The sequence below is a fragment of the Ixodes scapularis genome, unplaced genomic scaffold (assembly GCF_016920785.2).
Source record: "Ixodes scapularis isolate PalLabHiFi unplaced genomic scaffold, ASM1692078v2 PGA_scaffold1__304_contigs__length_218370807, whole genome shotgun sequence".
Lineage (NCBI taxonomy): Eukaryota > Metazoa > Arthropoda > Arachnida > Ixodida > Ixodidae > Ixodes > Ixodes scapularis.
In genome coordinates, this window is record NW_024609846.1 from 30,761,423 (window position 1) to 30,787,282 (window position 25,860).

General features: G+C 49.1%; 1 protein-coding gene across 1 annotated transcript in view; it reads right to left on the reverse strand.

Annotated features, from left to right (window-relative positions):
- The window catches only part of LOC8032945, a 54,163-nt gene that overhangs the window by 24,915 nt on the left and 3,388 nt on the right, over positions 1-25,860 (reverse strand). Inside the window, exons 2-14 of the mRNA XM_029975452.4 lie at positions 22,209-23,085; positions 21,046-21,411; positions 19,304-19,470; positions 17,811-18,101; positions 16,848-16,901; positions 14,820-15,022; positions 13,977-14,127; positions 11,307-11,555; positions 10,634-10,957; positions 8,007-8,225; positions 6,596-6,817; positions 2,061-2,149; positions 286-428 (exon numbers count right to left, since the gene is read on the reverse strand). Coding sequence (XP_029831312.2) covers positions 286-428; positions 2,061-2,149; positions 6,596-6,817; positions 8,007-8,225; positions 10,634-10,957; positions 11,307-11,555; positions 13,977-14,127; positions 14,820-15,022; positions 16,848-16,901; positions 17,811-18,101; positions 19,304-19,470; positions 21,046-21,411; positions 22,209-23,085 — 3,355 coding nt within the window. The remainder of the gene's footprint in view (positions 1-285; positions 429-2,060; positions 2,150-6,595; positions 6,818-8,006; positions 8,226-10,633; positions 10,958-11,306; positions 11,556-13,976; positions 14,128-14,819; positions 15,023-16,847; positions 16,902-17,810; positions 18,102-19,303; positions 19,471-21,045; positions 21,412-22,208; positions 23,086-25,860) is intronic.

Genomic DNA, 25,860 nt, shown 5'->3' on the forward strand with positions numbered 1-25,860 from the left:
GAACGGTGCATTTTTCTGCACATCGATTTATTGGACGTAATCACAACCTCGGCCACTATTTTCAGCTGGTAGCATGTGCTAAAAGGATGAACCGACACACCAAGTCTCTTCAAGCGAGGCTCCGAGGGACAGGGAAAATTTGTTCAATTTATAGGCAGATAAAAAGACCCCTACTTTGAAAGACTGAAAGAAACATCTTCCACAGTTGCACACCAAGTTCCCTTTAGGAGAAGCCTAATGCATCCAGTTAAGTCTCGCACGTGCCCCAAGATAATGCAAAGGTACCTCTGTGCCTCCTGCTGCTTGCGGAGGTTCTCCTTGTGCTTCTGCTCCTCGAGGATCTTCTTGATGAGCGCCGTCTGCAGGATCGACTGCGTGTGCACCGCCAGCTCCTGGGGAGATGGCACCCGGGGACGCAGGCCTGCGGTCTGCGTCGCCAGCAGGGAAGGGGTCAGGAATACCCAGGAGAACCTTTGAAACTCTCCAAAGCCTCCAGACATTGTATGCAAGCCTTAAACAAATTGTGCACCAAAGCAGAGAATTTCTTACATTAGGGTTCTGCAAGTGTTTGAATTTTCGAATAGTAGTTTTGATATGAAGTATGATACAGTTGCCGACCGATTTTTCTGACTTTGCAGAGACCAAAAAAAAATGTTTGAATAGTAAAGCAGTCCGAAAAATCAGCCGATTAAAGATCGAGCCTTTATTATGTCTAAGTGGGCTTTAAAAAGCCGGAAATAGTGCTTTGCTTCAAGTTACGCTTCTGTTAGCGTTCCACAACTTTCCGTTAGCTTGAGAATCGCTGCCTTCTTTTTCTAGCCTTATAATCAAGTACTTTCTGCACTTCTTAGCGACACATCGCGGCGGCGAAGAACAGATGGGGCAATGGCAAAGATTGAGATGAGAGGCACAGGCCGACGAATGCAATGACAAATGAACAAAGCAAAATGGCAACGACAATGATGATGATAATGACCCTTCGCTAGAGAAAGACAAGCCGTACAGCGTCACCTTGCAGTAGGACTTAGCAGTACCCAAGTAGCACTGCCAAACCAAGCCAATCCATGTGCAGCCAACATAGAATCCAAAATGGCCGCTTCACGGTTGTGTTTCCCGCTGATCGCTCGCGACAATTTTGTCAGAATAATTAAACTTTCTGACTTCAAGCTATCCTAAACATTGGTCGTAAATATGCACTAATTTTATGGGGTACATCACACTTCCTCCTTTAGGTCTGAAATATCGAACAAGTCCGAATTATCACAGTCTGAAAAATCGGTCGGCGACTGTATTAATATTTTTCGAAGTGTTGATTGCAGCGGGAGAGCCCCGTCAAGCGTTCTTACAGAGCACTGGTGCACTGCAGAGAAGCAACACCGGCCAGGCTTGCTTTCTTGGGGTGGCTTCTCCGCAGTACACCGGTGCTTGGAAAGAAGTGTGCTCAACGGTGTTATCACACGGCGATCAACATTTGGAAAAATATGAATATCACAGTCAGAAGGAAAGCACAATTTCGAAGCAGGATGGTGCACATGCATGCCTGGTGTATCTAAAAAGAATGGTAACTTCATAGATGTTTATATGTACGCTACGGCAAAATTTTTTCTAATGAAGCTGTGGCTATTACGGAAGAGTATATGTTAGGCAGAGATGTTCTGACAACTTGTGTTTATCATTCATGATTGTCTTTTTCTTTTCAGAAATTTGAGATTTAAGAAAGGGCATTTGCATATAGAAAGATGATTTATAAATCAAATTGATTAGGTATAGCTGGACATCTCTATGGGCTTAATTTTATGTCAAATGCATCACAGTTCATAAATCTAGCTGATTTGGAAAGGCAAAAGCTTCGGAAACACCCTTCACGTGTTTATACAGGTTTTCGTCAAGGCATGGTGCAGCAGTAAGAAGCTTGTAGAAAATATTCAATATTTGATTAGAAAATAATTGGCCAAACACCCTTACCGCTTTGAACTAAAAATTCACTATTCGCACGAGCCTACCCTACACCGTATCCCGCACAAAAAAATGTGCCCAGCCATGTGAGGATGACAACTTACGTTGACCTGCAGGGTGTTGGACGACTGGCCAGAGGCCATTGGATTGGGCGTCCCAGCTGGAGGGATGGGCGACGCATGTTGGCCAAACACTGCACAGTTTTCGGAAGGGTCAAAGGCTTTTAGGCTTTTACTAGATTTTGTAAAAGCTCCTGAAGGGAGAGGAGCCTCACAATAAGGACAGTCTCTCCTCCCCGCAGCAAGGCAGCTTTTGTGCACAGTAATCCCTCGTTATAACGAAGTCGACAGAATGAAAAAAAGTAATTCGATAAAAACGATAAAGCCAGAAAAACAGCGCCAGCAGCCTTCCAGTAGGATGGGAATTGAAGAACACACTGACCGTGTATTTAACCAAACAAACCTTAGTTATGAACAAGAAGCGGCAGCTTCACCGAGTAAAATAAAATAATTAACAAGGAGTTTGGCAATAATTTCAGCCGGGCATCACTTATCCTTCCTTGAACAGCTCCAGGCATTGCAAGAAAACTGTCACCGCCACAGCACTCTGTTTCAAAGCAGCCGCAGGATGTTTCGCGTCTCCGCAGTTGTCTGCGTTTTCCGTAGTGCCTTTCCAACGTCGTTTCGTGCTTACCCTGGCCGCACGCGAGGTCCACGATCGCAGCATCCGTGGCAGGAGCAACAACCCTTTCTTTTTTTTCGTAAATGTAGTTAAAAATATTAAGGGTCGACCTACAATTGTGACCAGAGAATTTTGGCCTACATTCATGACCCAATTTTGCGACCCTCCCAAACACATGGAGCCAACGAGTCACCGAGCCCCTTCTGGTTTTAGAAAGCTCTTGGTGCACAAAAACAACCGAAACAGCAGCAGCATCCCTCGGGCATTGTGTTTCGCTCCTGTTCACGGCTGCCGCGGCCGCTGCCGCTCACACATGCCCCTCGCGGCACAAGGAGGGAAGGGGGATGCAAAGCGACCCCGCACCTTGCTCCCTCCCCTCCATCCCTCCCAACCTTGCAGACGCACAGCAAAAAAAAAATACGGAGGTTTAGCTTCTTGTTGCTCACAGAGCTCGCAAGCAGCGTTGCCGTTGCTCACGGCAGCCTAGCGGCAGCTTGCAGCAGTGCTCACTTCTTTTTCTTGGATCTTTTCGTCGCTTTGCACGTCCCCACCTTTCTTTTTTCTTTGTTGTCTCCATTTTGCAACAGTGTCAGTGAGGTATTGTTGCAAATTGGTGAGGATGTCAACAAAGCTTCAGATGACCATGACATGTCCGGAAGTTCTGACAATGATTAAGTTTTTGGCATTTCGCTGTGATTTAGCTAAGAGCGCTGTAGACAAAGATTCATTTTACTCTTTTGCCCAAAATTTCCTCTATTCTTTAAAAAAAAAAAAGAAAGAAAGGTTGACTTTAATTTGAATTATTTTTTTAAAAATTCATGGAGAGTTTAATATAAAGGCATTGACCTATATTTGTGGTTGACTTATATTCAAGTAAATACAGTATCCTCGGTGGCTTCGCTGACATGTTTTCACACACTCCTGTAGAAACCGTTGCAGCCCTGGGAACTGCGCGTCAACTTAGCAAACATGCTCGCGAGAAAAATTCAAACTGCACAAAGCAGTTGGCTATCTTTCACCTTCAGGTCGCGGGTGCGCTTTCTCTTGCACGAGAATCTTTCAAACCCGTCCGGTATGCCTTGCTTGTTCCGTAAAATGGTAGTTAGTGTCGAACAGCCAATGCCGAATTTGTTTGGCAATTTCAGATTTGGGCCGGCCACTTTTCTTAAAAACCTCGTTAATTCAACGCCCGCTAATTCGGATAATTTGAACTGCCGATCTGGTCCCGTCAAACATCTGTATTAGTCAATGGCACCAAACGCTCATTAATTCGGAGGCAGATGGGTGTGCTACGGTTAATTCGGACGGCAGGTGGCGCAAGCTATTGCCCGTTTTAAAGGGTATGACCACTATCCATCTAAAGCACACACGTGCTTTTTTTTTTTTTTGTTCCTCCTCTGTGTTTTGCACCAGTTTTGCTTTGGAATACCGCGCGTTCGACGCACTGGTTCGCTCGCTCCGCTCCTCACATGTCGTCACCACGTGCAGTAACCTCCATGGCGGCGCCGCCAGCGAAGCGGGTGAAATACAAAGCCAAGGATTTAGCTACGAAGGCAGAAATACTGAGGGCATTGAAGGACGGCGTCTCTCGACGACAAGTGATGGACACGTTCGACGTCAAAAGAAGCACTTTGGCCACGTACGTGAAAAATGAGGCCGAGATCCTACGGGCTTTCGAGAGAGAGCAGTTCAAGGTGAAACGAAAGCGGCTGCGGAAGGCGGCGCACCCAAAACTAGAAGAGGCCTTGCTGCGGTGGATCATCAGCGCACGGGACGCGCAGTTGCCTTTGAGTGGCCCTCTGATCTGCGCGCAAGCAGAGAAGTATGCAGTGAAGATGAAGATTGTTTCATTCAAAGCATCGGAAGGCTGGTTTGCCCGCTTCAAAGACAGACATGAACTGGTCTTCAGACACGTGTGCGGAGAGAAAGGTGCCGTCGACGGCGATGTGGTCGATGACTGGAAGAACGTCAAGCTTCGCGAGCACCTCGCTGCATATGAGCCGAACGACATCTTCAACGTAGACGAGACAGCGTTGTTTTACAAAGCTCTACCAGACAAAACCATCACACTGAAAGGAGACCCCTGTACAGGCAGCAAAAGGAGTAAAGAAAGGGTCACAGTTCTTCTCGAAGCAAACATGACTGGTACGGAGCGCTTGCCACTTCTTGTGATCGGAAAGGCGAAGAAGCCAAGATGTTTCAAAAATCTCAAGCAACTACCCGTGGACTACCAAGCGAACCGGAAGGCCTGGATGACGTCCGAAATTTTTCGAGCTTGGCTGCCCCAGCTAGACCGACGCTTCCGCGTTAAGAAGCGCAAGGTGTTGATGGTCGTCGATAATTGCAGCGCCCACTCCAACGTGTCGGGACTGCAGTGCATTCAGGTCGTGTTTTTGCCTCCGAAAACTACTGCTGCCCTTCAACCCGTGGATCAAGGGATCATTCAGTACGTGAAAAGCAGATACAGGAAGCACGTGTTGGAGCAAATGTTGCTGTGCACCGAAACTGCGAAGGAATACGAAGTTTCGCTCCTCAGCGCGATCCACATTTTGTCGCACGTTTGGAACAACACACCTGCTGAGGTTATCGCTAACTGTTTTAAGCACAGCGGCTTTGTTCGGTCCGAAGCTTGTCAGGAGGTGGAGACCCCAGACGTCGCTGAAGACGACGACGACGGCCCTTTCGACGGTGTCCTTCCTGCCCAAGTGCAACTTGCGGACTACCTTGCGATTGATGACGGTGTTGTTGGGGCCGGTCAGCAGAGTGACGATGAGATCGTCAGGGTTGCCCTATGTGACGAAGGGCGCGCTTCGGACGAAGAGGGAGACTGTCTGTGTGAGGAGGCGCTGCCGCGTCGCACTGTGCGAGAGGCCGCGGAGGCTCTTGTTGTGCTCGAAGAATTTTGCTACAATACCCCCGACAGTACGAGCGCGGTGCAGCACGTGACCGCGCTAAGGAAACTTGTCGTCGCAGCTCGAATTTCGTCAAGAAAGCAGGCGGCAATTACAGATTTCTTCCAAAAATAAAGGTCTGTCACAGAGGAACATTTTTGCACAGTTTTCTTTGTCCATCCGATATTTCGACTTTCGGATAATTCGGATATTTTTGCCGGTCCCATGAGATCCGAATTAACCAGGTTTTACTGTATCACAGATCTATGCAACGTACGGTAAACAATCCCACTCCCATACGACGCACGCCAGAACGTGAATGCTGCTCCGTCCGCATCGGCATCGGAAGCGGTGCTCTGCCCCCCATCACCCGTTTGTTGAGTTTGTCTCTGAGAAGGGCAAGGGAATGTAAGGGTCTCCATGCGCATCCGTGTAGGCTCGCGTGCTTTCGACACCCTGGACTTCTTAATAACCGTGGTTGCCCGCTGAAACACTTAGAATAATTCGGTTCAAAATTTTTGGTCGGCACAAGGTCGATAAAAACGACAATTCGAAAAGAAAAAAGCGATTTCATTATAACGAGGAATTACTGTATGTAGTAAATACATGAAACTGGGAGGTGCAGCCGCTTTCCAATTGCAAACATTCTTTTCATTAGTTTCCTCACATGCACAAAATATGAGAAGCATGACCCGATGGGGTATTTTTCTAACCCAAAACATTACTGCTGGGACAACTTCTCGCAAGGACGAGTTGTTGCCGACATCAATGCACATTTGTACTGTAAGAAAAAAGACTTGGAAAATGCGACCTGCGCTAGAATTGGTTAGCACGACTCTCACGCTAGGCATCCCAGCTTGCCAAGGTTTGAATCATGCAGACGTCAGATTCTATTTATGCGCCCAAATGCTGTAAGCACCGACTCGGCTTGTAAAAAGGTCGTTCCACTATCGAGTCGATACGGAAATGGCAGCCTACGGCAGTGTCTCGGAAGTGACCCTCCGTGCTTTCCCGGCTCACAAACGCGTTCCAGCCGGCGTTCGAACCCTGGTCCCGAAGTCTCTCACCGAGCGGGGAGGGAACCCTGCGAGGGTCCTGGGGCAGAGGCGACTGGCACGAGGTCCCCACCAGGGGGCCCGGAGCCAGCAGTCCCAGCTGCTGCGTGGGGGAGGGCCGCTGAGTGGTGAGCAGGGGAGGCTTCAGCAGGCTCTGCAACATCTCCTGCTGCTGTTGCTGCTGCTGTTGCTGGTGATGCTGCTGCTGACGGAGCATCGTGGCAGCTGCAGCAGCTGCTGGAACAGATACAAAAGCGAGCAAAAGTCAGCACTGCTTGGGAGGAAAAAGTGAGAGGGTGAAACAGTGTGTAGCAAGGGAAACTAAACCTAGATGCATAAGTGGGTTAACTGGTACAATGCAAATGCAGTAGAAACAAAATATTGGAGGGATTTTTTTACTGGACTTGGAGATTAAGGCTTAACGTCAGGGGCAATGGTGCCCGCGAACGAGCAGCATTCAGTACTTAAGCACCGGTGTCAACAGCAGCCCTGCAATGTTAACAGGAAAATTGGTCGGTGCATAGGTGTAGTATGCTGCAGAAATTTCCGTAGAACTACCTGTGGGTGGCACATGAGAAGGGGGGGGGGGGGGTTAACACTTCACCGGGTCATGCTTGAGAGTTGGGTGAAGTGCCCCTGCAGCAGAGGACGCGAGCTCGGCCGCTTAGCCACTGCCCAGAGCGATGAGCGAAGATTGTGGAATTACGGCTACCGGAGCGGCGTCTATCGCCGTTTTAATAAAATAGGAGCGCGGTCGCGTTGAAGCGAGCAAGCAAGCAAGCAGCAGATAAATTGCTGCAGAAACTACTATTGTGGGTTGCCTATAAATTACAATAGCATTCGCCTAAGACAACCTCAAAGACAATGTCTAAGACGACATCAGACAACCTCTAGATGCCCTCAAGGGCGATATCAAGGACCACCTCAAAGACAACGTCGAGGATGAAGCCCTAGATGACGACGTCTAGGACGACAACTGTCAAGTGCTACTCAGTGAAGCGTAACCCCCCTTAATTATTTTTTTACTCTGTAAAGCTTCCACTAGTTCTTCATAACCAAGGTTTGTTCAAATACAAATATGGTCAGAGTGCTCCTCAGTTTCCCAACCACCTTCAAGGCTGCTGAGCCGTTTTCTTGGCTCTGTCGCTTTTATCAAATTACCGCATATATCAAATTCTTTTGCCGTTCCGTTGACTTCCTTATAACGAGGGATGACTGGAGTTCTACGTCAAAAGAGGCACTCCCTTTCGTGCCAAAAGTACTCTCTCTGCACATCGAAGCAGGTAAAACAAATACTGAAATACCTCACGAAGAATGCGTTGTCTAGCTTCGTGCTTTTGTTTGAGCACTTCTTTGGCCGCCCAGGCACCCGGGCCATTAAAAAATTGCCCCGAAACTGCGACATTCCAAGGGCAGCACCCACCGGCCATGTGGTCGTGCCTGGCCACCATGTGGGGAGCCAGCGGGGTGGGGCTGAGGGGCGGGTGAAGGGGCAGGCCGGGGGACACGGGCCCCACCCGGTGGGCCCCCAGCATCTTCATGAGCATCTCGGGGCCCCCCTGGGGCTTGGGCTGCAGCAGCTGGGCAAGCAGTGCCGGTTGCGTCTGCTGTTGCTGCTGGGGTGCCCCACGATGGCTGCCCCCTGCAATGGTCAAAGCCGGCAAAGATTCAGCACTCCGCCCACGATGGTCCAGGGTGCATCAAAGTCAAAGCAACGCTGGAGCAAACAAAAATCCTTTACAAGAACCTGAAGGGGACGAAGACATCCACAGTTCAGTCGGCGGGCTATTGGCACTTTGCAAAACCGAAAGTATAGCAGCAGTCAAGCTCCCACAATGTCTCACTATGACACTTATGGCGCACCGTGCATTCACGAGGGCGCCTATCAAACCACTCTGCCAGTTTGGCCGCGCAGAAGCTAAGTAGCTGCTTCGCCTCAGACACGATCACATGGTCGTGTTGCCGCGGGGTCGATCGGGATCTCGAATTCGGCTCCCGACACGCCGCTTTCTCTCCTAGCCACTGGAGGGCGCTGCAGGCGCCCCCGTGGCAGGCAAGGAGAAACCTCCTCGCCCATCGATAGATATATACGCGGTGGGGCAGGGGGCGAGAGGCCTCTAAGAACTCCGGACGCGACCGAGACGCAGGCAGGCAGGTGGGTGGGTGGCGACCGGATCTAGGGTATCGCGGGACACGAGGATTGGGACCTTCTTTGTGTTTAGCTTTAGGCTTAACGTGCATTTGTAAATAATTGTGTAATGTAGCTTGTATTTGTAGTTTAGATTGAGTGTTTTGTAGTGTTGTGTTTTATTGTACCAATAAACTGGGAGCGGAATCCCGCTCCCGTGAAAGAACCAGGCTGGACTCTGGTTGTTGACGGACAACGTGGGAAACGGCGAATCTGCGGCGGTACGCGAATTCTCACACACTTCAATACAACGCCTCACTAAGGTGTCTTTAGTGGGATCTATTCTTTTTCTCATCAATGAAAATAAGAGCAATGTCGATAAGTCAAGTTGAGCATGCGCTACGACCGGCTGTGACAGCCACGGACTGGGTCTTTCTGGCTTACTGAAACTGCATTTCAGTTTGTACACTGGAATACAATGGTATTTTATTAAATACCCGTCAAAACCCACTTCCGCAGTTGAATTATCCGATCTCAAGCAAACACAATCGTACTAGCCGCAGCGAAGTACATTGTTCTTATGGGACGTTTGCTGGGAATTAATAAAAAATGTGCAGCTTTTCGCCACAGTGTGCCAAGTGACGGCGATTGTTGCTATTATGCATAGTGACACTCACTTTTCCGCGTATCCATTCTTCATTTACCCATTCACGTAAAACACAGCCTTGCGGTCACTGAAGTGTGTGTGGGAAAGTTAACACACACACACAAGTCGACGTACCTACCCAAGACTAAACAGAGATATTGTTAGGTTCCCTGTCGCTGGAGCGCTAACACCTTCGACGCGCGAGAACCGACGTCCTAGCAACTCTTTATTTCCCAACTCAATCGACTGTCACGAGCAGCACTCCTTTCTTGTCAACTCCGAGAGGAGCGCCGTCTTGTGTTTCCTTTGGGAACTCTGGGGGGGATCACTTGCGCCCTCCCTGGGCATAACTCAGTGACTAGGGAGTCCCTGCGTGGCTTCGATTGACGCCATACGCTCCTTACCACATGGACTGTTATGAAAGTTTGGTTGCTTTGCATCGGACAGTACACCCAAATAGAGTTCTCCGACGAGGAATTCGTAGCAGCACCCCTCGACAACCATAGAAAAAGTAGGAGATGCCGCTACCTGGCAAGAGCCCACGACGCACGCCTTGTCTGGCGTCACGGGGAAGTGCACATGCGAGCGGGTGCAAAACTTCTGTTTAGCACAACACCGACACCAAGGATGCAGGTGCACAGTCTCTAGGACACCTATTGCTGTAAAATTTATTATACTGAAAAACATATAATGCAGGATCACAAAAATGAGGTTCCACCATTAAACTGGAATAACGCCTAGGGGAGGAATTCAGTTGCACAAACTGAATATTACAACAAAGTCAAACACCATCACATGAATGGGACTCTGAAGGTGAGCAAAAACTGCACAAGCTTGACCATGGTGACAAGGTCCAGAGAGCATAGAACGTGTTCCGCACGAACCATACTCCATGGGTCGTTCGAGCTAAATTTGTCCAACTTTCTATTCTATATTTTTATTTTATAGTTTTTATTCAAAATGTGCCACTTTGGCTGGCCCATCTTCCTGCAAGTAAGACCATTTACTCTTCCAGGATGACTGAGCTACCAGCACGCTGGCAATACTAGTATCCGACAGCCACTGCACCGACCCAGGTTCGAGCCCCGCTGGAGCGTATTTCTTGCGTCAATTTTACCTGGCCATTCATAAGCTTTATACAAAACCTGAATGTCGCGTAATGCTCGCAGTGTCAGTAGTTCCCGACGTTCATTCCGGATGCTCGTCCGCTACACTCGTATCGCAAAGAACCACTCCTAAGACACATTCTGCATTAAAGGCACGAATTGTGGCTCACCAGCATGCATGGCCATGTTGTGCGCTGGGTGGCCGTAGGACGCCCTGAGCAGGTCCTCCTCCTGCAATGCCCTCTCAGGCACTGCCGGGATGGGCTGCTGAAGGTGGTGGTGGTGGTGGTGCTGCTGCGGGGGCCCCCCAGGGCCTCCTCCGAGCTTGCTCAGCAGGCCCTGCAGGTGCTGCTGACTCTGCTGTTGCTGCTGATGCTGTTGGCGCTGGAGCTGCTGCTGCATCGTCAGCTGGCCACCCTTGCCGCCACCTCCGAGCACCACTTGTTTCAGGTCGGCCTCCAGCTCGGCAACGCTCTTGGCCTTGCCAGAGAGCGCTGGGGGAAGGAGAGACGTCACCCGAGAGTCCAGTCGAGCAACGGACGCATTCCAACACGCAAGCAACGAGCAGAATTCGGCCCTCGGAACGCAAAAAACCACCGTCGCCGACAAGGTGAGAGGGCAGGGAGGAGCTTCGGTTGACCCGCCTCCGGCACGACCTTCTTGCCGTCAATAACGCTCGCGCCCTGCCATTCTCACTCCGTCGGCCACTAGGGCGTCGAGTCTGCAGCGATGCCGCCGCGAGCTAGGCGGTGCCACATGCATCTGCCAGCGATGACATTAAGGGGAGGAAGTCTTCAGGGTGGCATTGGCGCGAAGCGGAACCCTCCGGGAAGCCCCACCCACCGTGCTCCCGGAGCTGAGCAGTCTTGTGAGCGTCCCCGTTGAGCAGGTGCGCCTCCACGTCGATGTTGGCGTCCAGCAGGATGTCAAGGATGTTCTTCTGGCCCGAATGATGGGGCGGGGGAGACGGCCGCGCGGGATGCACCCCGTAGAGCGGGTGCAGGTCACTGCCATGGTCCCGAGGCAGGGCGGGGCTGATGGGTGTGAAGTACGAATCCGGGGACGGCAAACGCAGCCCACCCTCACCTGACCCTGGAGGAGGGAAGCGCGTTAGGACAACGATCTTTGCCCGTACTCGAAAGTGGAAAACCTCTTGTACGAGAAGAGAAAATTGTTTAATTACAACATGAAGAGGTCCACCTGCATTTAGAGCGGGTTTGCTACTTTCCATATAAACAAAAACAAAACTTTAAAAAACATTTTTTTTTAAAGGTAGGGTATATGTATGCAATTTTTTACACTATCCTTTATGTGCTTGCCCAAGTTGGTACAGTACCTGGACCAACATGGTTTGTTACCTTTCCAGTGTTAAAAAAACACTGCAAAGAAAATCTTTTTTTTAAGAGTATAGAAAGCACACTATTTTTTAAATACATTCTTTTACGAAAAAGATTTTTTTGCAACATTTATGTTGTCCGACGCAATTTAAGTGCAGAAGGTGGGGGTCGCAGCCCGCTAAGCCCTGCCTCGTGCTTACACCTATCACTGGCTGGAGAGAAGATTTGTAAATTTGTTTCTCCGTGCCGTAATAGCACTTCAATCAACTTTGTTTTTTATGTTTGAGAAGCAAATAATTAAGATAAAGCCATTGTTTTGAAATGTATTCAGAGACTGCTTCTACCCGCTTTGCTTTGGAATGTTGCTGCTGGTGTTTGCGGAGGGCTGAACAAACTAAGCTCGTTGAGCTCATCCATTTTTAGGAGTGCAAGTGGTTTTGAGTTCACTGAGGTGTTTAGAGGAAGATCCCCTCAACCAACGTAGTAAGCAACAAGCAACTGCCGCAAGTACGCGCCCTCAGAAGTGCTGCACGGATGCTTCTTCTCGTAGCAGGACTGACCCAAGTCTAGCGTCTCAGGTCAACTATTTTGATCGATCTAGCTTGATTTCTTTCTCTGCAAGTGTTGATGCTGCATAAAGATGTTGGTTCCCAAAAAAGTGGCCCCTCTACTCTGAATTGTGCAAGAGTCCTATTTGCGACCCACGCAGGTAAGAATTTGCGAGTCATTTGGTTGGAGGCAATCGGGCGTCCGGTTTGCATCTAGCTTGTCCAGGTTTGCTCCCGTCATTTCGCTTCGAAAGGAAAGTAGCTCCAAGTTTTGCAGTGCACATAGCCTGCCAATGAGAATATATTTAGGTTGTGTTTTAGTTGTGCGTCATGACGCACGACGCTCACCCACCTTGCTCGCGGATGCCATGTAAAGCTAGAAAGACTGCATATTTATTTTGTTGATATTTTTAGTTCTCTCGATTGCTTATTACACACATCGATAAATGCTGACAGACGCACGTATTGGACTGTCCATGATGGAATGCTAGAGAGCCGCTTTCATGGTCGGGTCTTTGGAGTGTTTCAGAAGTTTTTAGACGGCGGATGAATAGCAGACGGATGGAGGCGAAAACGGACGCCGACGCGCAACTTTCGTGTCCGCGTCTCACGGAATCGCAGACGACGATAGACAGCGATGAATTAGCAGACGATGCCAGAGGCTGCCGCTTGTCTGCTCGCACGGCTAGCAGGCAATGTTAGACTTCCAGACTAGACGCATCAGACGATGCGAAAGGGAGACACTATGCTTGTTAGCCCATTCGATCGCGCAGCCAAGCCAGTCCAGTAGTAATGGGCAGGGCAGCTGATCTGAGGGCGGGGCTCAGAGCGGGCTACGAGAGCTTCTCCTAAATAGACCTTTTTCCAGCAAGCTTCTGCGCAAGCGTACACCCATTCCCCTGGCCTTGCTTCCCGCTGTCGCAATTTTCGCAATGCAAAGTTCCGGTTGACCAACATATTCAGCACCTATCTTTGCATGTATTTAGTCTTTTTTGCCCATTTTTGTTCGAGTATAGGGTACAATGGGACATAAAAGGCAACGAAGATCAATACAATGGTCCAATGCCAATGTATTCTGACGGGCGGAGGGTAGACGGGGCTCGTTACTGAAAAAAAAATCCATTGCATCTAACGGCGTAAATATTGGGCAAAAGTCATTTTTTCATAAAAAATGTATCGAAAAAATGCATAAAAAAAAAAATCTTTCCCTTGCAGTGGGTGGATCGAACCTCCTGATTCGCCAAAAACTCAAGTTACTGAGCAGAGAATTGTATTGGCACGCTGGCAGAGTCACTTAAACGCGAGTCCCAGAACACATGCATCTCTTATTGTAGCTCAAAAAAGGAAAAGGTCAAGATCCCAGACTGATGCTAATAGGGATAAAACTACACCATTTTTCTCAGACTCACTCGATTCCCCTACAATTCCACGTTTTCCCCAGTTGAAAGGCACCTCGGGAAGGCCACAGAACAGTCACCGAGACGAACGAGGGAGGGGTCTGAGCCCAGGTAAAACCCTAAACGCTTCTAGGAGCTTCAGCTTTCCTTTCACAAAGAGCATTTCGGCTTTTTCAGCGAGTTGCCCGACAATCCTATGGCAGTCCCCCCGTCTGCCATCCTCGCACCCACCGGAAGCCAGGACGCGAGCCATGAGGTCGTCGTGCACCGAGGACGGCCTCCTCGACTCCCCTCCCTGGTCCCCCTGGGGAGGGGGGCTGTCCCTGCGGAACCACTGGCTGAATCGGCTGCCCCCCGTGGGGGGTCCTTCCAGGGGTTCCTCCTGAAACGCCGCAAGGGTGCACAAAAATCAAAAACGAATAACGTTGCAACCAAACATTGCAAGACGATTTCCAACACGATAAACGGTCTTTAGTGCAGCGGTCTCCAAACGTGCCCCGTAAGCATGTGGTTCGACCCCTCGCTGGATCTTGTGCAACCGCTCCTGGCTATTTATGGACCTTCCCCGGCCCGAGAAAAAAAAAACCCCGTAAGCCTCGGCGTGGCAGTCCAAGATTAGCGGAGTGACTTGTCTCCTTCGGAGACTGAAGGAGCCAATCTAGTTAGCGAAACGTCTGCTGCCACACAGAGGCTTTCAGAGGGTTCCTCTTCGTATTCTTCCCCCAGTTTCAACCCTACTCCCATCCACTTTCACTTTCTGGTTGCTTTAGACAAAAAAAACACTGAGACAGTAAACATTTTAAATGCCACAAACTTCTAGCATCTACGACATAGAAAAAGCTAACTTTGGACGTTTACTTGCCAAGCTGGCAAAACGCCCGAGCAAAGGACTAACGAGCCTCCATCGAATCACAGGCACCCTTTGCCAGGATTCGAATCCCATTGCAAGGCGCTTTGCCTCCGAGGTAACGAGGCAACTGCTCCTGTCCGAATTCCACCAACATCCACCCCCCAGTGCTTTGCCATCGCCCCCACGTGACGTGGCGAATGCCAGCTCCAGTAGTGTGCCCGCACCGAGAGGAACTGGGGGCACCAGTCGGCCCTGAAGATCTCGTTGAGGTCGAAGCCATCCTGCGAGGGCAGGGCAGGGGCTGCCAGGCCGTCCGGTAGCGTCGGGCTGGACGTCAGCGGCATGCACGACACCCCCTGGTCCGACTTGCTCGTGTCTAGGCTGGACAGGGCAGTGGCCACGCTGGACTCCTGGCTGGTGTCCGACCCTGCCAGGCAGAAGAACCCATCCGTGTACGCCACTTTACCACCGGGGTTCCCCGCTTTACTTTTGTTCCAATTGGGGGCTGCCTTTTCGAACTGATGTTTCTCAATGTCAGTTTTCGGTGCAAGTAAAGAAACAAATTGACGCTCACGTTGAAGAAGAAAGGACATTTGCATAGGATTCTGCAACCTCCACAAAAATACTTGGGGCTCGAATACTTGGAAAACATACCAGTAGCAATGAAAAAAGCAAGCGAGAGAAAGGGTGTGATACCCAAAAAAAAGAAGCAGCCTCCCAACAGTGTTCCAGGTCAACGCAAAATACTGAAAACAAAGATTACTCACGAAAAACTCGACTTTCCTTATTGAAGGTCAGCTCTAATGGTTTCCCCCAATTTCAATAAAATCAGCTCAGGAGTTACTTTTCAGGGTGGTAGAATTTGCGTGAAAGAGATGAAAAAACAGCTGTATCAACACATACGAATTTAAAAATCCCAGAATGTAGATTTATTTATTCATTTATTTAGTAATACTACCAGTTCTGTTAGGAACATTAACAGAGTAATTAAACAAGTTTGAAGATCATACGTTAGTTGGTAGTGCAGTTTAGGGACAAAGAGTAAAAGCGTGTTCGTTTCATGGCTCTCGTGCCCACTCGCAGCGTGGAGCGGGTTTGTTTCGGCCGGCACCCCACACGTGCATGCATTTGCTGCACCGAGAAAATCGAGCGTGCGCCAAAATGTAATCCTCTCATGCCTTGCTCCAGCAAGGAGCGGGAGCAGACGACGAGGGTTCGTCGGCTATGGTGTGCGATTCGTACACAGGGTGTCTACCAAGTTGACATTTTCAAATTCCCCAAGTTTTCCAGGTTTTCCCCAAGTACTTTTGTGAAATTCCCTGAATGACACAGAACTTTGTTTTAGGTCAAGATGGGCTGACACCATGTCGCCAGATGCTGTCACTCTCTAAAAAGCATGTTAAAAAATAAAAAAATAAAAAAACGACCTAATAAAGTTTTAACAGTAACGAGTAACTTTTATTAGATTCAGAAAGAAAACAGAATGGAGTGGTTAGTAAAATTCATAGCAAATAAAATATAAATAAAAGGTAAACTGAGGGTTCGTCCAGTTCGGAGTAAACGAGCGCTTTCTTTCTGCCAACGTCGTCAGTGAAGAGGCCACTTCCGGGAACTTAATGAAAACACGACACTCAACCACACGCTTCAATAACCGAATGGCAGCATGACCACATGGCCACCGGATGCACACTTTCGGCTACAGGCTTGGATTAGATTGGGGTCTGCGGCCTTTTCATTTGTTACTACATCTAGTAGCTCTAACTGGATCTAGCCTAGTGTCGCACCCTCAATCCAATCCAATGCTTGGACTGGATTTGTCTGCTGTTACTTTTGCATCGGGTAGCACACTTTACACCGGGTGAGCAAAACCCGCGCTCCGCTCTAAGCAGAATTTATTGCCTATTCTTCTGCTCCCAAGTCCTCGAGTCTTAGCCTAGGGCACTCGATGGTGTTTCCGGCTCATTTTCCCTTACTCTGCTCGCTTTTTGACAATATCCCCAACGATTCCCCGATTTTTCCCAGTAATTAAAATTTCCCTGACAACTCCCGGTTTTCCCGGTCGCTAGACACCCTGCAAATGCACGGTCGTGCGTTCCAGATAGGTTTGATTCTGCAACGCACTGTGCTGCGCGCGTCCTGCTGAACACGTGCACTGTTTGTAGTTTCTCCTCTCCTACAATTTTTATGAATTGCGACACGTATCAAATGTGGGCCCTGCCCCAGATAGTCTGGAATACCAGAACTATGCTCACCAGGGAGCACATCTTGAGCTTCAAGGCCTGAGAGACGAAACCTCACTGTCAGAGCTGCTCCACTCATGAAAAACAAGTAAGAAAAAAATGCCATTATATTGCGCCATTGACACTTTTTCTTTTGTTGAGAGCTAGATACCATACCTGACACAGTGAGGGAAGAGTCATTTGACCTTGTGCAGCAGCTTCCGTAGCATGCGAAATATTGTAATGGAGCAGCCAAAGACACTTTTGGAACAGATGCCAATGCCTGTTAGCGCATCACTTGTCAACAGATCATAATGATATTATTACATCTATAATGGGCTTGCTTTGGGCTTTCTATAGAGCCAAAGAAAGAAAAGAAAGGACCTGCCGAGGTTGACCAAAAATCAACCGGAGTGACGAGTTTGACATTTGTTTTAAAAAACAATCAAATTCCTAAAAATATTTGAATAGGTCAAGCTATCTTTATAGTACTTATTAAATGAAGAGAAAAAGTTAAAAGGGTGTAGGAAAAACACTAGCGTCAGCAGAGGGTGCCAAACACGCAACCAGCGACGGCAGGCAAAAACACTAGTTTCTGCCACTGCAGCTTCTACGCTTCGTAACTCGAGAACAAAAATCTGGGCAACATGCGGTTTGGGCCCTCCTTCATTTGAGAAATGCCCCCAAAACATATATCTTTTTCGTCAAAATTAGACCGTTTTAGCTTGCCCGATTTGAGATTAAACCACCATATATATATATATATATAAAATCATTCAGTATTTTGTTTGTCGATTTTTGTTCGTAGTTTGTATTTTGTGTACCGGCATTTCTGCCTCTGCTTTGTCTAGTTTTTTTTTTTTTTCTTGCTTCTTGAAGTGCGATTGTAATTAGCACTCCTACTAAAGCCCTCAATTTAAACTAATAGTATGTCAAACAAATAAAAAAAAAAATTTAAAATAAGGAAAGTCGACAGACACTAGAAGGTCTACTCACGGTGGAGAGAGGTGGACTTGGTGCCCCCGGTGGTGAGGGAGCTCCCTGTGGTGGGTGCAGGCCCATCTTGACCCGGTTCGGGAGATCGGGTGCCCCCGTTCTGCTGGGTGGGTAGTGCCTGCTGCTGCTGCTTGCGGGCAAACTCGCGGCTGCGGCGGGACCGCCGGCCGACCCTGCGACCCCCCTCGGGGTCCTCGTCGAAGCCCACCAGCTCGATGGTGTCGTGCTGGCTGGTGGGGCCGCCCACAAACCACTCCGGCTCCTCCTCCTCCTCGATGCGCTCGTCACGGCCTGGCACAAGGAAGAAGCAGAGGATGCCGACATTACGCATTCCAGTGTTCACCATTTTTCAGAAAGGCCAGAGTAGTTCGACGACTTTCCTAACGCAGACGTTCCAACTGGCGATTAATGGCAAAAGAAAAATAAATTTGAGAGAGTTTATGCATCAAAGAGATGTCAAGACAAGACCGAGGATTCATTTCGGCCACCCAGGGACACGACGTGCGACTGAATCTCCACAGCTCGGCACGGCACCTTCTTTGTAATAAGCCACCATGAACTGCGATTCCCGGTGAGAAATATTGCCCTAATATTTTAAAACCAAGTAGAGAAGCGTTTACAAAGTCTGGCAGAGTCCAATTATGCCTTGCATGACGACTGTTTGTGTCATTTTATTGTTGCTACTTTACTCAAAGTGGCAACTTCTGCCTTTGACTTTAAAGATAGAAAGGCAAGTTACCATTTTCCAGCTTTTAGCATACCAATGTTGCTAGTTTGAGAGGATGTTTCCCACCCGAAGACCAAGGACAACTCATCATTGTCAGTCTTGGAGGGTAAATACTTATGTGGCCCCATTAACAAATTAAAAGAACCGCATTTCGACGCAACACGACGACGGCATGGTCCCCAAACCCGCTGAGGCGCGGTGCAACAATTTCTTTTCTCACATACTGCAGAACCTTAAGGATGCCGGCTTCCTCCCTGTCCCCGTCCATTTCAACCTGGACAAGCTTCGTATTGCCATGCACTCTTGCAATCGCTAGTGCCCAAATTTACGTCGAAGACCCCCGGTCAGCAGTCTTACTGCATTGCCTCAGTTGCCCATCTGCAGCAAAAGTCAAGCTGCCTCACTTCAAAGACCGTAGGAGTTCATAATGTCCAAATATCTAACAACCCGATTTATGCTTGTCCTTATGCGAGCCCAGAGCCGTTTCTAATGGGAAAGTTTAGCAGCCATTCGAAGGTGGCAACAGTCTAGCTACCACGGCCTAAAATCTGGCAACCGGGAAATGGTACGCTCCATCGCCATCCTGTATCGTTGACGTACACGAGCTGAGAATGTCTCTCGATACGATTATACGCCAAGCCGCATTATTGCAGTCTGTTCTCTCGGTAGAAATGGCTCCGCGTGACCCAGTTACGCATCGACCGGCGAATAATCGAGGCGGCAACGTCGCAGAGATGAGCCCTAGCGGCGAGAGACAATGGCCCACCTCTGCGTCGGTCTCCCCCGTAGCGGCCGGAGTGTCCGCCAGCGTGGCCGGCGTCCTCGAAGCGGCGTCCTCCGTAGCCGTACTCCCGGTTCTCCCGGTCCCAGTCTCGCTGATCTCTCAGGATGCGCCCACTGCCAATGCGGCGGCTGGGCTCTCGGTGAGCCAGCCTGGGACAGAGAGATCGCACGATCGGTCAGTCTCAAACGATCCATAGACGTCGGAGGGGTGTGCTTTCGGACAACGCGGCTGGGACGTGAACACCCACACGGTGGCACTTCCAAATGGCAGTGGCAAAAGCTAGTATTCATCTCGGGCGCTCGGATAATCTTTCCTGTACCCACTGTTACGTGCAGGATGGGAAACTAATAATAAATACCAGAATCGTGCAGATCCACCCAGAGCCATTGTATGCAGCCAAGTTATGCACTCTGCCATGCCACCCTGCGGAGCTTGTTAAAAAGTACAACGTGAATTACCATAAAGATTGTACGTTCGGAAAAAATTAGGATATAGTCTACTTCCTCGATCGAATGACACCTTGACGAGAGCACTCGCCTGCGCACAGTGTGCAGTGGGCTGCATCCTTGAACTGCTCATCTGCTCCAGTCAACGATATGTGCCCATATTACGATTACCACCTCCCCAAACATAGATCAATGAGCTCAAATAAATGAGTGAGGTAAACTCTTAAACATCAGCCAGGTATCCCACTGCCAAGGCAATTTTTAAGACCGAAATGAAAATCCCCAGGACTGCTACCAGTGGAACGAGCCGAGAACCCTCACCAAATGTTGTTGTGCTTGGCACCCTTTTTTCCCCCCATTTAAAACGTGCATGTAACCATTCTTTAATGTTTGCTGGTTTACTTTGCACTTCACATCTTTGATATTTCCCATCATTCACCTTTCAACCAACTATTGTACCCCAAATATTGCCACTTATCCTCCTGCACACCCATTAAAAAAAATCAACAAAGCTGCCCCATACGATCTAAGGGTAAAAAAACTGGCAAGCTAGTCAGCCTAAACCCCAAGACTAGAAAAATAAAAAAAAAAATAAAAAAAAAAACAACCACGCCGCTTTTTGTGCAGGTGGTTCCGAGGGCCATACTGCCACAAAACAATTTGTATCAATAAACCAATAAATGGAAAGCACCCACACTTTTAACAAAGGTGTCTTTAGGTTCTGCATTTAACCTACTCAAACTTCACGAGTGTCAATTTCAGGAAAAAAATTTATCCAAAAAATCTTTTTTTTTATGCGCGGGGAAGAAAAAACCGTCTGCAGCGTTCCTCACAGATGGTGCATCCCACACACTTCAATGTCCCGGATCTGCTCGCAGGTCTTCATCCCAAAAAAGTTTTCACGTGTTTGCTTTATGTTAAGTCACCTGTGAGCAGTAGCAGCAACCAGACAATATTTTGTTTTCCTCCCTGCACATAAAAACAAAAACAGGATTTTTAGGCTTAAATTATCTCCCTAAAACCAATTTTTAGTTTTTAATTAATTTTAAAACTAATTTTAATTAATTTTAAAACTAATTTTTAGTAAACACAATTTTTAGTGGAGATAATTTGTTTAGCAAAACAAATTATCTCCCTAAATCGTAAAGTTTCAGTGCAATAAAGGCCCACCAAAATACAGCTTCGTGAAAATTGTAATCGCACTCTGTTCACTGGCTTACACACAGCAACCCTTTTAAGTACCCCGCAGGGAGCGAGAAAGAAAGGAAGGCTGCCCACCCGTCCCCGTCCTTGGAGGGCCCGTCCGGGGGCGCGCTGGGCTGCGGCACGTGGCAGCCCGTGCCGAAGCTGCGCCGCTGGGGGCTCAGCACCAGGTCGTCCCGCTCCTCCCGGGCCAGCCGCTCCTTGGGGTCCGCCGGAGGGTTGCGGCGCTTGGGGCCCCCCAGGGGCTCCCCGGAGCCCCCTTCCGAGTCCAGGCGCTCCCGCTTGGTGCGCAGAGCGGCCCCGTGGGCACCGGGGGCGCTGGGGCCCTGGGCCGGCGTCGGCCCGCCGCCCGAGGAGGGCTCGTCGGCGGTCGCGGGGGGCGTCGCGCCTCCCCGGCGCTTGCCCAGGAACCAGCGCTCGGGGTCCCACATGCCGGACAGGCTGCACAAAAGGACCGGCATCGCTTTGGGCCACTCTTTCGATTTAAGGAATGGTTTCTGTTTCGGCAAGTGCGCATTACGAGTCACTGAAAAACCATCTGGGCCTTGAACACTTTTTGCTAGGCTGGGCCCATTTTAATAAAACATTCGGACGACAGTCACCGATAATGAAAACGCTCGACAGAATCTTTTCTGGATCCATGCCTCGACATCCTCCGATATGTAGCGCCGATGCCCGAGTCCCACCAGAACGACCAATGGAAACTACCGACGAGCCTCGAGCCCGTGCAGCACGCACGCGAAGGCATCTTTGCAAGGTTTGCAATCACCTGTGCTCGCTTCACGAGCACCGAGGAAGTGTAAACCTGCCAAAGGTATACTCGCGTGCATGCTGCGCAAACTTGAGGCTTGTTAAGTGTAGTTTCTTTTTCTGTCTGTTGCATTAGTGGGACTTGGCATAACAGATTTTACAGGGAACAATATTGTGCGTTAGCAGACACGACTGCTCTGCTCAGAATTAAACCGTATAATACAATCTCCAATCTGTGACAGAGAAAGAAACAGAGTAAAGGCTGCCTGTATAATTCTTTTTGTTCTCACTCTTGCACCCTCCGATTATGCTTGGTTGCAAAGTGACTTGACTTCTGAAGAGCCTACACTTGGCGATGTTTCCATCCCCCCAGACCATCGCTTCCTACTATCTAAAGCCTACCTATCTAAAGTCTGCTACGAATTAATCCATTCCATCGGAGCGTGCCCAGACTTCCCGCACCCTCCCAAATATCTCCCAGCACTCACTTGTTGTAGGCAGAGTCCAAGCAGGCGGGCCTCTTGCGACAGGGTCCGTCGTGCCGAAACTTCAGCAGCTCCGCCTTGGAATACTGGTGCCGAGGTGGCTTCTCCCCTTTTCTCTTCGCCTCCTCTTCCCCTTTCTCTACATCCCCCTCCTCCCCTTCCTCTTCCGGCTTCCCTACCTCCTCTCGGCCCCCCACCTCCACCTTGTCGTAGACTTCCGTGGGAGAGGCATCGGGAGGAATTGACTGTTCCGCACCAATGACATCTACACTGGCAACGTCCGCCGCACTAGTAGCATCAGCACTGGCATTATCATTGTTGGTAACCTCCAAACTAGCAACATCCGAGCCGGCAACAGCCGTGCTGTCAACATCCGAGCCGGCAACAGCCGTGCTGTCAACATCCGAGCCGGCAACAGCCGTGCTGTCAACATCCGAGCCGGCAACAGCCGTGCTGGCAACATCCGAGCCGGCAACAGCCGTGCTGGCAACATCCGAGCCGGCAACAGCCGTGCTGGCAACATCCGAGCCGGCAACAGCCGTGCTGGCAACATCCGAGCCGGCAACAGCCGTGCTGGCAACATCCGAGCCGGCAACATCCGCGCCGGCGACATCCGTGCCAACAACATCCGCGCTGGCGATATTGGTGCCGGCTACATTTGCGCCGGCTAGATTTACGCAGGCGACATCCGCATCAGCAACATCCGCGTCGGCGACATCCACGTTGGCAACATCTGCGTCGGCGACATCCATGCCGGCAACATCTGCGCCGGCAACATCCGTGCCAGCAAAATTCGTACTGGCAACATCCGCAATGTCCACGAGAGCCTCGACGACCTTTTCTTCCTCCTCTTCCGTCACCACCGTCTCCCTGTCCTCCCCTGCAATTGAGCATAGAGAGAGCCACTCAACAACGGGTCAATGCAGCACATGGCTGTGCGTGCCGTTGAAAGCAACTTTGATTTAGAAGGCTGGGTGAGTGCCTCAAGTGCACACATTCACTTGACCCAGAAGCACGTTTCGCCCAGTGCTCAAGCCTGCAACTTTTTGCGCGCTTTGTGCGAATTGCAGTAATTGGGAACCCAGATTAGGCTAACGGCAGGCTCATACACTTACATTTGCTTGCGACCGAGTTCTTGTGATCTCTTACTACCAGAGAATGCACTATCTTTGAAGTTGGCTCCGATACTGCATTTAGCCTGAGGGAACGTTCTCCAGTATTTGCAAGATACAATGTACTATCAACGAGCTAAAAAGAAAAAAAAGAACAATAAAAAAGTGGGAACTGAAACCGCCAAATGGTTCATTGGTAGATGGCCCCAGTCTTAAGCCGGCTGCCAGGCAGCACAGCTGTTGGTCAAAACTGTCAACTTTGGGTAGGCCATGCCACCAACGCTCAAGGTCGGGTTCAATGACTGCAGCCGCACAGTCTCAGAATTAAAAGAACATTCCACATAAGGTGGGGCTACCTGATAAGATAAACTTGAATGCCTAGTCAGTATAGCGGCAAAACTACACACCACATTCCCAGTCAGATTAACCTCATCTGCATATGAATGATGGAAGAACTACTTTGTCCCACCACCCGATTCAATTTTGTACTGTGTATGCCATAGCACCCCTCTGCTATGTTACAACGTCCGAATTGCAGAGACTCTTCGCATTCGGGCCTTTGCAATGTGACGCCGCATCAGTCACGTGAAGCAATTTCTGCTACCCCTCTACAAAGCCTCATCTGCCGTTAGCTGTACTATTTGTCCACATGACAAGCCAGTTCAAGTCGGGCATTTTATGGTGTTCCCATAGCCCTTTATTTCGAAATGACAGAAAGATATGCCTCCATTGAACATTTAACCGAATGTCCTAGACTCGTATATTACGCCCGGTCCACAATTAAAAACGCAAACCTAGTTCCACTGGCCGAGGCTGCCACATACGTTGGTAAACCATTCTAAACCTGCCAGTACTTATTACTATGTGCAGCATCACACACAAGAAATGTGCCAGCAATACAATATGCATGCTACAAATTTTGTACACAATGCCCCCAAAGCAGTTGCAGAACGAGGTTTGTGGATAAACCGAAACCTTCGATGGACGCTCTTGAATGAGCATGCAATGTTTTCTAACAGTTTTGTATCGCACAGCGACGCTTGTAGTGTGCAGCTGCTGCTCTTCGTTTCACCATACAACAGACTGCAGCAAATGCTATGAGCCATTCCAACCAATCCAGCGCTGCGAACATACCTGCGACTACTATGCGCCATGTGCATCGCTATGCCCTCTTCTAAGGTTTCATGACACACTCCGAGATACGGATTGGTTCCAATGACTTGTAGAGTTTGCTGTAGTCCATCACAAGATGAAATGGAGCATACAAGTTTTGCATGCTCCATGAGCCCATTTTTTAAACATAAAACTAGTAAACGGTGGCTTGTGGGAGCAAAAAATGAAAACAGGAACAAGAGCAACCAACTTGCTAGATGTCTTTCCATTCTCCTTGGCTACAAAAATTCTTGTGTTCCGTTTTGTGGCCTCATTGAGCTTTTACCTCTGGCAAGGCGGCGTAGGCAGATTATCTATTGCCCATGTTTGTGACCACCGGATCAGGAGGAAAGTGGGTGGTTGAGATAGACATTCCAGGCCTCAAACATTCCAGGGTTCTCCTCACAGTGAGCGGCAGTGGTTTGCCGCTTACCAGTCTATTTTGCATCCGCTGAACAAAACAATGTTGACTTTGGAAAGGGGCGACACCCCAGATTGTTGTGTCTGGCAGATTTTTGTGGCACAATGGAACAGAACTGCATAATTCCTGCAAACAAAACCACTGATGTGCAGCAGAGAAGGTGCAGAAAATGCTAAAAGTTGCGGCAACTTCTCAGTTGAGCGTTGGAGATCTTTTGGTACCTCAACAGTGTGTCGGGAGAAATATTCAGCAGGTTCATACTGCACCTCAAAGTCACGCAGCTGCACCCAAAGCCGCTATCTCTCAATTCTGGTTTCATGCCTTTGTCGAGAATATGTTCGCCAGAGGTTTGGGATAACGTTACGACTACAAACGGTGCTCCATAAAGGGACAGGTGAAAATGGTCACACGCCCACACTATGACTAGGACCTTCCGTTCTGTTTGCGAATATCGTTGTTCGGTTGGCGTAAGCAAACGACTGGTGTACAGCACTGGTCTTAAACTGGGGTCATCACGACTGTTGGGCGAGTACTGCACCCAATCCAGCAGGGCTGGCATCAACAATCAGAGTTGCTTGTGCCTCTGGACTGAAGTATGCAAGAGTCGTTGCATTCCTGAAGGCTTCCTTGGTCTAGGAGGAGGCATCTATGCTCTTGGCCTCATTTGCCAAGAAGAGTTTTTGCGAAGCAAATTCTGAAGTGGTGCAGAGACTGATAAGTGCGTTAGCTATGTCGTCGAGTGCGAGTGTTAAACGTTAAAGCATTATTTCCAGCACAAGAATAATAGAATCTGTCCAAATTTCGCAAAATATTGCTACGGGTGACGAGTTTAGAAGGCGTTCATGAAATGTATAAATTAAAAAACGCTGTTCTTACCATAAAAACCCGAAGACAGAATCCGAATCGTACAGGAGAAGTGTCAGTCTGTCTGTCCGTTTGTTTTGTTTTTTAGAGCAACGCATGACGCTTA